Source organism: Schistocerca americana, chromosome 4, assembly GCF_021461395.2.
Source record: "Schistocerca americana isolate TAMUIC-IGC-003095 chromosome 4, iqSchAmer2.1, whole genome shotgun sequence".
Lineage (NCBI taxonomy): Eukaryota > Metazoa > Arthropoda > Insecta > Orthoptera > Acrididae > Schistocerca > Schistocerca americana.
In genome coordinates this window covers 594,463,690-594,477,009 of record NC_060122.1, presented here as the reverse complement: position 1 = coordinate 594,477,009, position 13,320 = coordinate 594,463,690, and the positions used below count along the sequence as shown (strand labels likewise).

At 43.6% G+C, this 13,320-nt stretch overlaps 1 protein-coding gene and 1 non-coding gene across 2 annotated transcripts in view; one reads left to right on the top strand and one right to left on the bottom strand.

Moving 5' to 3' along the window:
- Positions 1-2,632: 2,632 nt before the first annotated feature.
- The window catches only part of LOC124613030 (putative serine protease K12H4.7), an 85,345-nt gene continuing 74,657 nt past the window's right edge, over positions 2,633-13,320 (bottom strand). The window contains exons 8-9 of the mRNA XM_047141598.1: positions 4,128-4,297; positions 2,633-2,814 (exon numbers count right to left, since the gene is read on the bottom strand). Of these exons, the coding sequence (XP_046997554.1) occupies positions 2,708-2,814; positions 4,128-4,297 (277 nt within the window). The 3' untranslated portion in view covers positions 2,633-2,707. The remainder of the gene's footprint in view (positions 2,815-4,127; positions 4,298-13,320) is intronic.
- On the top strand, positions 12,687-12,760 carry Trnat-ugu. Its single transcript has one exon. It is a non-coding gene; the product is annotated as a tRNA-Thr (tRNA).

The window sequence follows — 13,320 nt, the reverse complement described above, 5'->3', positions numbered from 1 at the left end:
GACCATTCGAGCTGCCTTTTTTTTAAACATCTTCTGTTTTAGTTGGTATGGGTCCTACACATTTTAGCAATATTCTACGACGGGTCGCATGAATGTTTTTCATGTAGTCTCCTTCTTATGTTGATAGCACTTCCAAGGTATTCCACCAGTGAACCACAGACTGCCCACTGCTTTACGTACGGCAGAGACTATGAGATGATTGTATTTCATACCCACACAAATTGTCACACGTCGTTATTTGTACAAATTGACCGTTTCCATTAATATTATAGCGATAGGATACATCGTTTCTTATTTTATGAAGTGCATAATTTTACGTTTCTGAACGTTTAAGGCAAGTTGCAATCTTTGCACTATTTTGAAATATTATCAAATCTGCCTGAATATTAATATATTTCCTTACAGACACTAGTTCACTGTAGATAACTGCATCTTTTGCAAAAAATCTGAGGTTACTATTAATTTTGTGTGCAATGTCATTAGTATGAGGTGTGAACAGCAAAGGTCCTAACACATTTCCCTTGGGTACACCCGAAGTTATTTCTACATCCCCTGATGACGCTACATCCTAGGCAACTTGTTGCATCCTCCCTACTAAAAAATCCTCAATCTTATCACAAATTTTGCTTGATACTCCATACAATCACTAACGGCCTTGCCACAGTGGTAACACCGGTTCCCGTCAGATCACCGAGGTTAAGCGCTGACGGGCTGGGCTAGCACTTGGATGGGTGACCGTCCGATCTGCCGAGCGCTTTTGACAAGCGGGGTGCACTCAGCCCTTGTGAAGTAAAATGAGGAGCTACTTGACTGAGAAGTAGCGGCTCAGGTCTCGTAAACTGACATACGGCCGGGAGAACGGTGTGCTAACCACATGCCCCTCCATATCCGCATCCAGTACTCCATACAATCGCACTTTTCGTAATAAGCGTAGATGTGATACTGAGCCAAATGTTTTTCAGAAATGAGGAAATACTGCTTCAACCTACCTGCCTTGATACATTGCTTTCAGGATGTCATGTGAGAATAGTGCGAGTTGGGTCCTACATGTTTGACGTTTTCGGAATCCATGTTGGCTGGCATGGAGGAGATGATTCTGTTCGAGAAGTCTCATTATGTTTGAGCTGAGAATGTGTTCTAAGATTCTACAACAAATGGACGTCAAGGTTACTGGATATCAGTTTTGTCAGTTACCTCGGCTACCCTTCGTAGATGTGTATGATCTGTGGTTTCGTCCAAGTACTGAGCACAGTTTTTGTTCGAGGCATACGTTATAGATTATATTTCAGACAGCCGCTTCCTCACGTGAGTGTGCAATATAGGATCTGATACGGATTTCATTGGGCTCTGGAACTTCGTACAATTTTCATGATTTCAGCTTTCGCTCAACACCACTGACACTAATATCTATTTCACTCTTCTTTACGCTGGTATGAGGATTAAATGGGGGTGTTGTGGAATTTAATAAAAAGAATGACTGACGCAGATAATTGTATTAATTGACCTTTTATAGGTTCATTCACTTCTACTAAATCTAAATTCAGGCAGTATATTTTCGTTTTCAAACTCGTAGAATGCTACCCTTTAGTTGGATTTCGATTTTCGGTGTTTTCCTGTTTTCTTATGGACACACTCCGTCTTAACAGTTCTATTTTGGAGACGTGAATAGGTAAATGATCTGGAATGTTTTTCAACAGAAAAATGTTTTTTTATGCACATAATGTGTATTTAAAGCAGGCGTTTCAATTGCCTTCTTCTTAATCGTGCTACATTGGTTATTATTGAGTCTTCAACATTCAGGGTAGTTTCCCATCCCAAAGGCAAGATCGTTACATTGAACTCTATGTGCTCCTTCAACCTTTTAGACAAGGTCGTCGGCAGATTGGGGGTGACTCACTACTCGTATATTGGGAGTGGGTCGAACACAAGATTCATAACATTATGGTTAGTAGTCGAAGATCCAATCGTTGCACCAAAAGAGGAAGATAAAGGTAGATAAATTATACAGCGACAGTACTGCAATTTATACTACGTATATATCAATGTTCACTAACTTTTTTCGTGATGCGCTGATGTAGTTGAAAAATAGCTTAACATATTGTACTATTATTCAGAGCTGAGCACTTATATTTGTGTTGTGGGAATTTTTATGCCCAATTAAATGTGTACTTTATCTGTTGAATAACTATTGTTGTCAACCCAGACGTTTACACCACAATATTGCTTCTCTCTATTGATAATATATTTACAATTGCGTTCATTAATTGCTACTAATGTTCCAAAGTTTCTTGTGTTCAATGCGTGGGATGAAACACTGTACAGGTAGGATGTGTGTATGAATATTTTCCTTGCAACATTTATGTTTCTTGTTGGCCTGATTGGTTTTAAGACAGTACCAGATTTGAATAAAATACAGTGTTGTTTCGATTTTTTAGGTAATCTTTAATATAATGTCGCTGTATAAGTCATTTTTAGCATTCAGTGTTTAGTGTTCTATACGTACCACTTAAATTAACTTGAAAATAATCTTCATATGCAACCATAGACGATGCATATTCCAGTGTGTTCCAATCCCTTAAGTGCCCTGTGTGATAAAGTCCAGTACATAAGGTGGATTGGGAAGGATTTAAGATAGTTTTTATTTCTTGCTTTATTAGTAGTAATTGATTGCACATCTGTCCAGCATTCTTGACCTGCTGTGTGCGCTCTAGCTGATCCACTGGGCGACCAGCTGCGCGATCCTCTCTCGGGCTGCCGTCAGCTGTGGGATGTCCAGAAGTGACGGGGAGTACAGGTCCGAGCAGTGAGACTGGTCTGTAAACAGGAAACACACTAGGTCACCTCCAGGACTGAAGTAGGGACATGAAAGCTCGTGTATCATCGGATATTATAATTGCTAGTGCAACATTGGGCCTCCACCGAGAATTACCAATGCATTTAGTTGTTGGCTAGGACTTTCCATCTGTCCAGTCCTTGTTCTTAGACACCACTTCCAGTCTGCAAACTTCCCCGATATAATCATAGGTCTGCCCCATGTCTTGTATAGTGGCCAATATGTGGCCTTCTCTGTTGATGATGCTTCACCGTCTCTGAGAGTTCCAATGTATTACATGTTAAATGTGATTTGTTCCTTTATCAAACTACATGGTTTTTCAATCAAGAATAAATTGGAAACGTTAGTCTATCCTGTGTAAGCCTAATCATTTCTGCAAAACTCCTGCAACCTTCATCCATTTGAACATGCTTACCGTAATCAACGTTTGGCTTCCTTCTATAGTTCTTACGCACCACACTTCCCTCCATTGCCATGGTGAATTCCTGGTTGCCTCAGAGTGTGCAATGTCAGTCGATCCCTCCATTTAGTTCATTTCTGCTATAAATTTCCTTTTTACCCGATTTCGCTGCAGTACCTCATCATTATTTGTTGTTGTCTACCAACCTCATCTTCTGAATTCTTCTGTAGCACTATAATCCAAAAAGATGCTGTCTATTCTTGTGTCAACTGTTTACCGCCCTCGTCTCACTTTCGTACAAGACTACGCTTTCATACAAATAATCATCCATAACTACATACGAAGGCAAGGGGTAAATTCTCGACGTGGCTTGCAGATGGCGTTTATATCAGTGAAATTTTGTTATTGTAATGTTGATACATGCTGCGCAGTAACGTAAGTGAAGTGTCAGTTTCATTTGAGGAATGACTCTTTTGTTCATTGCTCGTGCTGTGTGTGTAAACTAATACTGTGCCATCTTAACATTCGCGGTTATAGGCGCTACAGTCTGGAGCCACGCGACAGCTACAGTCGCAGGTTCGAATCCTGCCTAGGACATAGATGTGTGTGATGTCCTTAGGTTAGTTAGGTTTAAGTAGTTCTAAGTTCTAGGGGACTGATGACCTCAGAAGTTAAGTTCCATAGTGCTCAGAGCCATTTGAACCATTTGACAAAACAAAACAACGCAATAGGACGCTTGTGTGGCGATTGCCGGAACTACAAACTATTACACTACCAAAGACGAGACAACTCCGTCAATTAGTTGGCCAGTTACGGGCTTTTAAACAGTGGATACATTTTTTGGACCCCTCTGTATGTGATTACATGAATACAGTGGTGGGGTGAGATACTAACACTCAATGATGATGGCTGGAGACGAATCGTTGATGTCCTCGAGCACCCCGAGTGCATGCCACGGGTCGAGCCCGCCGTTCACGAAGGCGACGTTGGTGACGTCTGGGTTGCGACCCCCGTACAGCAAGTTAGCATTCGTCACGCCTTCCTCCACGCGCTCCGCCGTGTACCTGAAACAGTAACAACATGGAAACGCTGGGACATAGTTGCTCGAAGGGTACCTACACTGCTCCTATTCCCTATCTAGACATGATAGTTGACTCAATCTTCAGTTTCTAGGAGGCACAGTCTATCCCAAATCCTTGATCGGATGTCTTGTGACGTCCGCCCAGACCTAACGCAACGAACAATACCGAAAAAAATGACACCGTGGTCAGCACATCTACCTAGTAAGCAAGGGATCTGGGTTCGAATCACAATCCCATAAAAATTTTCGAATTCCACCATTGATTTAAATTTTTATCTAGAGGGTGAAAAGTATTTAAACTGACAAACTCTGGGAGGTTGTAGGGGACATCAAAACAAATATTTTTCCCTAATGTCATTTTTTCCTATGAGGAGTATTTAAACCGGTAGAGGAAGATTTCTCTGGTCTCCAATTAATTAAACCAACAAACACTTTTCCATATTTTATGACCAAGAGACAACACATTATCACAACCCAATTTCAGTTACATTAGATTTTCAAAAATGCCTCCATTGACAAGTAAATAAAGGTTACACCGTCGGATCATGTTCTGTCTGACACGGGCAAAAACCCCAGGAGTATCCTGAATTGTTCCTGCTGCTGATACTATCCGGGCAACCAGATCCTCTTCTGATGCAACAGGAGTTGCGTAAACAGGGTTGCGCATCTAGCCACACACAAAAAAGTCCAGAGGGGACATATCTAGGGATCGAGCAGGCCATGGTACAGGACCACCTCTGCCAATCCACGCTTCTGGGAACCGTCGGTCCAGGAATCGACGCACACGACGACCGAAAAGTGCCGGCGCCCCGTCATGTTGGAACCACATGCGTTGTCTTATAGGGAGCGGGACGTCTTCCAGCAATTCTGGCAATGCTCTGGCGAGAAAATTGTAATAGTGCCTGCCATTTAATGGCCTAGGTAGCAGATACGGCCCAATTAACAGTCCCCAACAACACTGACCTACACATTAACGAAGAACCGCACTGATTGAAGGATGCCGCTCCACATGCTGCAAGACAGATTCCTCAAATTGCAACGTTTATAGCGTGCGACGGCGTCCCTGACCAGGTAATCTGCTAAACGAACCGGTCTCACGCAGACGTTGGTACACAGCAGCAAAGGTCGTATGATGCTGGATACGGTGATTAGGATATTGTTGTTGATAAACCCGCTGTGCAGCTCGTCCGTTGTGGTGCGCTACGTAGTACGCACCAACCATATCAGTGTACTCACTCCAGGTGTATCGCTCCATTAGTAGACAGAGACAATGCACTACTACACTGGTGGACAGCAGTTGCCTACAACTGAAGAGCGTAATATGCCCTCTAACAACTGAAGATCGTAATACGGCATCTAACAACTGACGAGCGTAATACGGCCTCCACCGGTTTAAATAATCCTCATAGGAAAAATGACATTAGGGAAAAACATTTGTTTTGATGTCCCCTACAACCTCCCAGAGTTTGTCGGTTTAAATACTTTTCACCCTGTATACTGTAATATTATGATGAAGGAAAAGGATTGTGGTGTCACCGCCAGACACCACACTTACTAGGTGGTAGCCTTTAAATCGGCCGCGGTCCGTTAGTATATGTCGCACCCGCGTGTCGCCACTATCAGTGATTGCAGACCGAGCGCCGCCACACGGCAGGTCTAGTCTAAAGAGACTCCCTAGCACTCGCCCCAGTTGTACAGCCGACTTTGCTAGCGATGGTTCACCGTCTACATACGCTCTCATTTGCAGAGACGACAGTTTAGCATAGCCTTCAGCTATGTCATTTGCTATGACCTAACAAGGCGCCATATTCAGTCATTAGAATGAATTCTGAACAGATAATATTGTGAATCATGTACCGTCAAGAGCGACGTTCATCATTAATGGATTAAAGTTAAGTATGAAACTAATTACGTCCGCTTTCTGAATTCCCATTCGTTGTCGTGTTACAGACCTCACGTCGGTATAGGTCTTCCCTCCTCACGCCAGCCTGCGTGAGCTAAAACGCGTGCATTTCGGCCTCCTCTAGTAACACGGTGTTGGCTCTTCAGCCGACACAACAAGGATAGCAGCAGATTGAGAACTGCGGGCATACTCGTCAAACATGTGTATAATCTGGCTGAATCACATGAAAACTGAGTTTTATGTACGTCATGCATAAATCTAATGTAGGGCTACGAAGAAAAATCGTAATGGAATCTTCACTGGGAAACTTTTGATTGAAAATGAAAAACTCTGCACAAAATTCGTTTCGTGTAGAATTATACAGTCGCTAAATACAGACTGGATTAAAAGTTTAAAAATGAAACAAAATATTTCCGCTCTCCCATTCAAAGCAGGAACCAACAGTTCAACTCTGAATACACGATACGAGTTACTGTATCAACCTTATCATTACCTAGCTTTATAAACAATATTACAGAAATATCCAAGAAATAATTTAAGAACAAATAGTTGGCGATACTTCACTGCACCCTTTTCTAAAATAAACGTATTTTATCTGTCAAACAATTCTAAACTTTAGAAGCACTATAGCTCTCCTAAGAGTGAAATCTACAAACGAAAACCAGTCAGCCTTGTAAAAATGCTCTTTCGAAACTAAGAAGCCATCTCAACTGTTACAACGATTAAAAGCTACAAAAACATATTTTGGAAAATTTTTACAAGATTTTCGTATGAAATGTTTGTATAATGTCTAACTACCACACAGCTTAGCTGATGCTAAGGGACTGTCCACAGAGGTAGTCATGCAGTGAAGGCTTTTATGGCCGGTTGTCTTAGCTGTAGGTGAACCGTTCGGGCTGTTCGTTCACGAAAACTTTCTCATTCTTGACGTTTCATCCAGAGCTGCTTTGGACATCTCTGAAGATGCCAAAAGGAGCTTTGGACGTAACGTCAAGAACGAAAAAGTTTCACAGGCCGCGACCGAACAACCAGGAAGATTCATCAGCAGCTGTCTACCGTTCTCCTTATCCTCATGTAATGAACACAACGAGCTTTGTTTGGTATTGGTATTCCTTGCAAGCAAATGAATCCTACGGTGGAGAATTAGTGTAATTGTCACATACCCTTAAAGATATTCGGGGTTAAGAGTCGTCAAGCGCATTTTCCCTGGCGTTTCGGCAGATATGCACAATTTCGTTTTCGCAGTTTTTAGCTATAGCCAGCCCAAATAAATACTGCTATATCTTTCAGGTGGCGCCCAGAGTTGACGGAAAGCGTCGATTGGTTTTCCGTTGCAAACAGAAGATTTTTAAGGCGGACTTTTACGTGCCTGTTCGATAGGGTGGTCGCAGATTAGTCTAGTGCGATATTCGTTTTATCGATATGTTTTAACACGGACATTAAAACAGGAAGAATAACCAGTACTGCAGCAGCGGTAGCACCATCTTTGCCGGCGCTGACTGCTACCGCCATGGAGCAGGGCAACTGAGTCGCTGCTAGGGAACTGGTTATTCTTCGTGTTTTACTGTCCCTGTTAATACATATCGATAAAACACATATCGCACTACACTAATTTTGGGCCGCTCTATGGGTATTAAAATTTCGCTTTAAAAACAGTTTTCTTTGCAACAGGAAATGAACGGTCGCTTTCCGTCGACAGTGGGCGTCGCATGAAAGATGTGACGAACAGTGTTTCTTTGGTCTGGCACCAGCTATGCAATGCAAAAACCAGATTGCAAATATCTGTCCACATATTAGAGAAAATTCACCTGAAGACTCTTAGGAGGGACACCCTGCATGGTCCAGAAGCTTTGCAGCTATCGGTGAGTAAAATGTTTAATGTAACATTAACTTCGAGAGCTTTACGCTAGAAATGCGAAGATAACTGCCAGAACATTATGAGCACAAAACTTGACAATAACCAGAGTCTTCTACTGACAGTATACTTACTCTGATTCTTCTCATTTCTGTAAGGTTCTCATTAATTTATAGACTCTGGCAGTGTAAGTCATCATGCATCTTGCCTCATGTTGTAGATACCGCTGCGATGACTTTTCCAGAAGACTGTACTATGAATTCCGTTTAAATATCAGCTGTCGCATGGTTTCCACTTGCTTTGGCTGCTACATCTTCTGTGAGCCAACAATGAGAAACATGTCGAATCTTAGACGAAAGCGGAGGGAATAGAAGGGACGAAGGAAGCAAGGCTGAAGTTCGTCTCGCTGCCATATAGGTTACCAGCGTGTGACTATAACCTCTTATTGCAGAAGGATAAACAAAAAGAGTACCATGGCTAGATGAAAAAATTGTTCAGTATCAGCTGTGGCCTTAGTGCTTTTGTTTCAGCATAAAATTTCGGAGCCTGAGTGCGCAACAGACCTCACACAGAAGCATGAGGTTTCTAGTATATTCTCAGTCACTAAGATGTAATAAGTTGGTTGATGTGTGGTTGCTCCATAGTTTATTCGCTGATTGGTGTTTTCCATTGACGAGAAAGAGGTTCATATGTGGCAGAATGAATCATTGCCCAGCGTACTGAAGTATATTTGAGTATTTTATTAGTATCTTCTCACTGTGTTGCTTTAGTCCAGTTATTCACGACCCTTAGAAACAAGTTCCCCCCCCCCCCACTCATCCCTACCCCATACGCATTTTCTTACGCGCAGACAGCACAATCATAACACCGAACTTCACTAGCAGATGAAAAGCTGGTGGCAAAACGCAGAACGACTACTCAATCATGTCTACGGATTGCAGCCGGTCACTTTGAAGCACGATCTTTCATCTCCACGCCTGCTAGTTATCAGCTGAACAGGTGAAGGCAGATGTAGGTTCTGTTTCATTTGTTTCTCATTTCTTTCCACCATCATAAGGCAGGCTGCCAGTGCCTCTATGGTGCTACATTATTTTGAAAACTTTCAAAATATTTATAATATCCAAAGCAGGTTAAGATAATATAGTGATGTACACGATTTTATTGTGGACACCGGGTGAATGAATTACTAATAGGCGACTGGTGTTGGGTTAGTGAGAGAGCAGGAAAGGGAGCTATAAGTGGGTTTAAGTGTGGAGCCGGAAACCAAAGACTTGGGATGGGAGTTTGAGCGCAGGTAACAGTGCCTTTATTTACTGGGAGACTGACGGCAGCATTATGGCTAGTAGGAAGAAGACATAGACTAAGTCGCACTGTTTATTAACGCACTGTATGCAGTTCGAGCAAAATCCTGGTCGCAACAACAAAGCTATCCACTCTGCCTGGTGACAAGCACAGTGGCTTCTATGGAGAGATGCCGGTCGTCGTGGCCTTGGACATTTTCTGCCGTTTTCCTTGAGAACAGGAAGTGGAAATGACGGATTTCCATGTGTTATCCAAACCTGTAGCAGGTATCGTGGTTAATAAGGTTTCCCGCAATGTTTATTTCCATGGACTCCTTAATAATGGAGTCTGAAAATGATGTGACCGTTTAAAAATTGTTTTCTCGTATTCCATTGAATGCCCTGTGGAGACACAGTTCTTGGCAACAACTGACTACGTGGTCTGCGCTCCTGTATGAGTTCTGCTGGTGTACTGTTCTCGGTATGCAATGACTGGTCTTTGGCTTTAGCCTGCCCTTTTAATCTGTCAACCGTTACTGCTGAACACTATATATAAACAATATGTATTTGAACTATCTGAATTTGAAACAATGTGTTCTCTACAGAATTGTGATGACTAACTGACAACCTCAGCTGCCGACAGGTGTTGTTGATATACCTCGATGTGGACAGCTGAAAATGTGTGCCCCGACCGGGACTCGAACCCGGGATCTCCTGCTTACATGGCAGACGCTCTATCCATCTTTTTATTTTTTTTTATTTTTTTTTCGCGGGCAATTGCTCTACCAACTTTTTTTATTTTTATTTTTTTTTGTCAACTACAAGGCAGCAAAAGCGGCAAAAAATTAAATTTTCAAAAACTAACACTTGACTTGCTGTGTTCCTTCCTTGGTGACTGCAACAACTTAGAAGCTTCCACTTTTTTTTTTTTTTTTTTTTTTTAAATATATATGAAGGAAGGTAAGAGAAAGGAGAAACAGAAACCTTTATTATTCACAAAATAAACACAGTACGTCCTGACACATAATAACTGTCCTGGAAGGAACCTCGCTGCCGTCCTACCATGCAGCATGAAATAACAACAAAATCAAAATGGGGCCACTTCCGGCACCCTAAAGAAAAGTATTTATGGATATGAAAACAAAATTTGAAGTACATCCAATTGCTAACTGTTCAAGCGTGAGTTTTTCGTAGGTCGCATACTCCCATAGTGTTCTTAGTCGATCACATTACTTGGTCGGTTTCACAACGAAAGCACCGCTGCTCATCTTTGGGCACCCGGCACACCCCAAGTATATGGCGGGTCCGCAAATACCGTTACCAGGAAATTGGCATACCAGTCCTTGTACTTTTGTAGCCGTAATAGTTTCGTGTGTCCATCTTGCAAGTATTGCCAGTAATCCAGGACGTTCAGTAAGTTCGTACGTGTGTCTCTATAGATGTAATGGACCGTCATACCTGTGATCCACGCCACCGCGTTCGTCTTATGACGCGGAAAATACGTTTCCTCTGGAAAAAATACTATGTCAGAAGAGACTGCTGTATAGATAGTGCGCCGCATGAACGCTATTATCTTTCTTGCGAGAGTCCAGACAGCCAATGCCTCGCGGCAGACCAGCCGATGGTCGTCCGTATCCAGCACGCCGCATTGCTGACACAAGGGCGAATCCGCCAAATGTATTGCGTACTTTTTATCATTTGTAGGGTATTTTCTGTTGACGACAATGTACCATGTTGACCTGACAGATGTAGGTAGGTGGGGGTGGTGGACCGTGCGCCACACCACGTGCCAATTAACAGCTGGATGTTTGCGTTCCACCCTATTCCGGGCGATCTGTCGAAGAAGCAGATGGTACACGTCCTTCGATGTCGACTGTCGGGTCGTCGGTAAACGCTCGCGAACGTAACTGTGTTCCACGAGGAACGTGCGCACATACGTTAAAGGGGGTGATATATGGCCGACACTGACTGGAGGAAGATGCGATGTGGGTACGAGTTCTTCGATGATCGTCCCCGTAAGCGAGTGATTCCTGTTGCGCCACCGTTTGAGCATAGTATTAATATACATGGCACGCGCCTTCTCGTGCACGTTCACTAAACCAACGCCCCCCTCTCGCGCTGGGAGGGTAAGCGTGTTGTACTGTACCTTAAAGAGTTGTCCCAGGCACACATAGTACCCAAAAGCCGCCTGAATCCTCATAGCCATCGTGCGCGTCAAGGGAAGAAGGTGCGTCAGGTGGCACATCATGGGCGCGAGATAAAGGTTGACGAGTAACACTCGCTGCAGCATATCCATCGACCGTAGGGCGTTTAGTCGTACTGCCGTGCGGACTCTGAGTAACAATCTTCGGTAGTTGTCCGCAGCCGTTCTCGCTGTCTCTTTATGAAAGGTGATACCCAAACAGCGGAGGGTTTCCACCGCAGGTAAGGGTCCTTCCGTTCCTGGTTCTAGTCCACGCCCCACATGCATGAATTGTGATTTTCGGTAGTTGACCACACTTCCAGCTGCCATCCCATACGTCTGTAGCCAATCCAGTGCTGTTTGAGTCTCCCTCTCATTCCGTACGAGGAACACAATATCATCCGCGTATGCTCTGCATTTGAATGATAATTGCCGTAGGGAGATCCCGCTAAGACGGCGGCGAAGGCCTGCGAGGCACGGTTCTAAGGCGATTGCATAAAGGAGGATCGACGAGGGGCAACCCTGTCTCACTGATCTTAAGATCTTAAAATACTCAGTTCTCCCTCCGTTGACCACCATCGCTGATCTGGCGCCGCGCAACAAACGCATCACAGCATTGGTCAATAATGGCGAGACACCCATCCTATTCATCACCGCCGCGAGGTACACATGATCCACGAGCCACCGAGGACACAGATGAATAGCGCAACTGCAGGGACTTATCCCTTGCACGCCTCCCGTGAGACTCACATTCCCAACTGTCCACAATTCTACATATGTATTGTACCTTATAGACATTTGCCCACCCACTCATTACTCGCGCACGTTTTGGCGATTCCCGTAAGAGTTTGGGCAACCTGTGCGCATTCGCACAGACGAAGGTCAATGGCTAGCCTTTAACTATGTATACGAAGACAGTAACTTGTTCTCTAAAGAACAGTTACTGTTGATGACCGTGCAGCTTTTCCCTGTGCGAATGGGCACAGGTTGCCCAAACTCTTACGGGAATCGCCAAAGCGTGCGCGAGTAATGAGTGGGTGGGCAAATGTCTATAAGGTACAATACGTATGTAGAATTGTGGACAGTTGGGAATGTGAGTCTCACGGGAGGCGTGCAAGGGATAAGTCTCTGCAGTCGCGCTATTTAGCTGTGTCCTCGGTGGCTCAGGTGGATAGAGCGTCTGCCATGTAAGCAGGAGATCCCGGGTTCGAGTCCCGGTCGGGGCACACATTTTCAGCTGTCCACATCGAGGTATATCAACAACACCTGTCGGCAGCTGAGGTTGTCAGTTAGTCATCATTTATTCCAGGGAAAAGCTGCACGGTCATCAACAGTAACTGTTCTTTCGAGAACAAGTTACTGTCTTCGTATATATAACTACAAAATTGTGTTTGAAGCAAACTCACGTTTTCTGAGGAACGATGATGACGTGAAGGCCGAAAATAAAAATCAGTGTGACCGGTCTTACGATCAACAGAATACTCCGGGGCCATCTGTTTGAGCTCAACACAGGAACGGCAAACGACTATCTTCCTCTGTCAGCATGGTGATCTGGGTATTGTTGCGAAGTGAGCTGAAATATGCAGTTTATCCTATCCATGAGGCTATACTTTCAAGTAATCGCCAACATTCTTTCAATAAACGATTGAGTTAAGCGCTGCTGATTTCATAGCTCTATCCTGAAAATCTTTTATACATAAGTTGGTCACCAAAGTAGAAAAGGGGCTTAGCATGTGGATCCGACTGTTTGTTCAAGAATGGTCCACACAGAGGAAGAGTATACCAG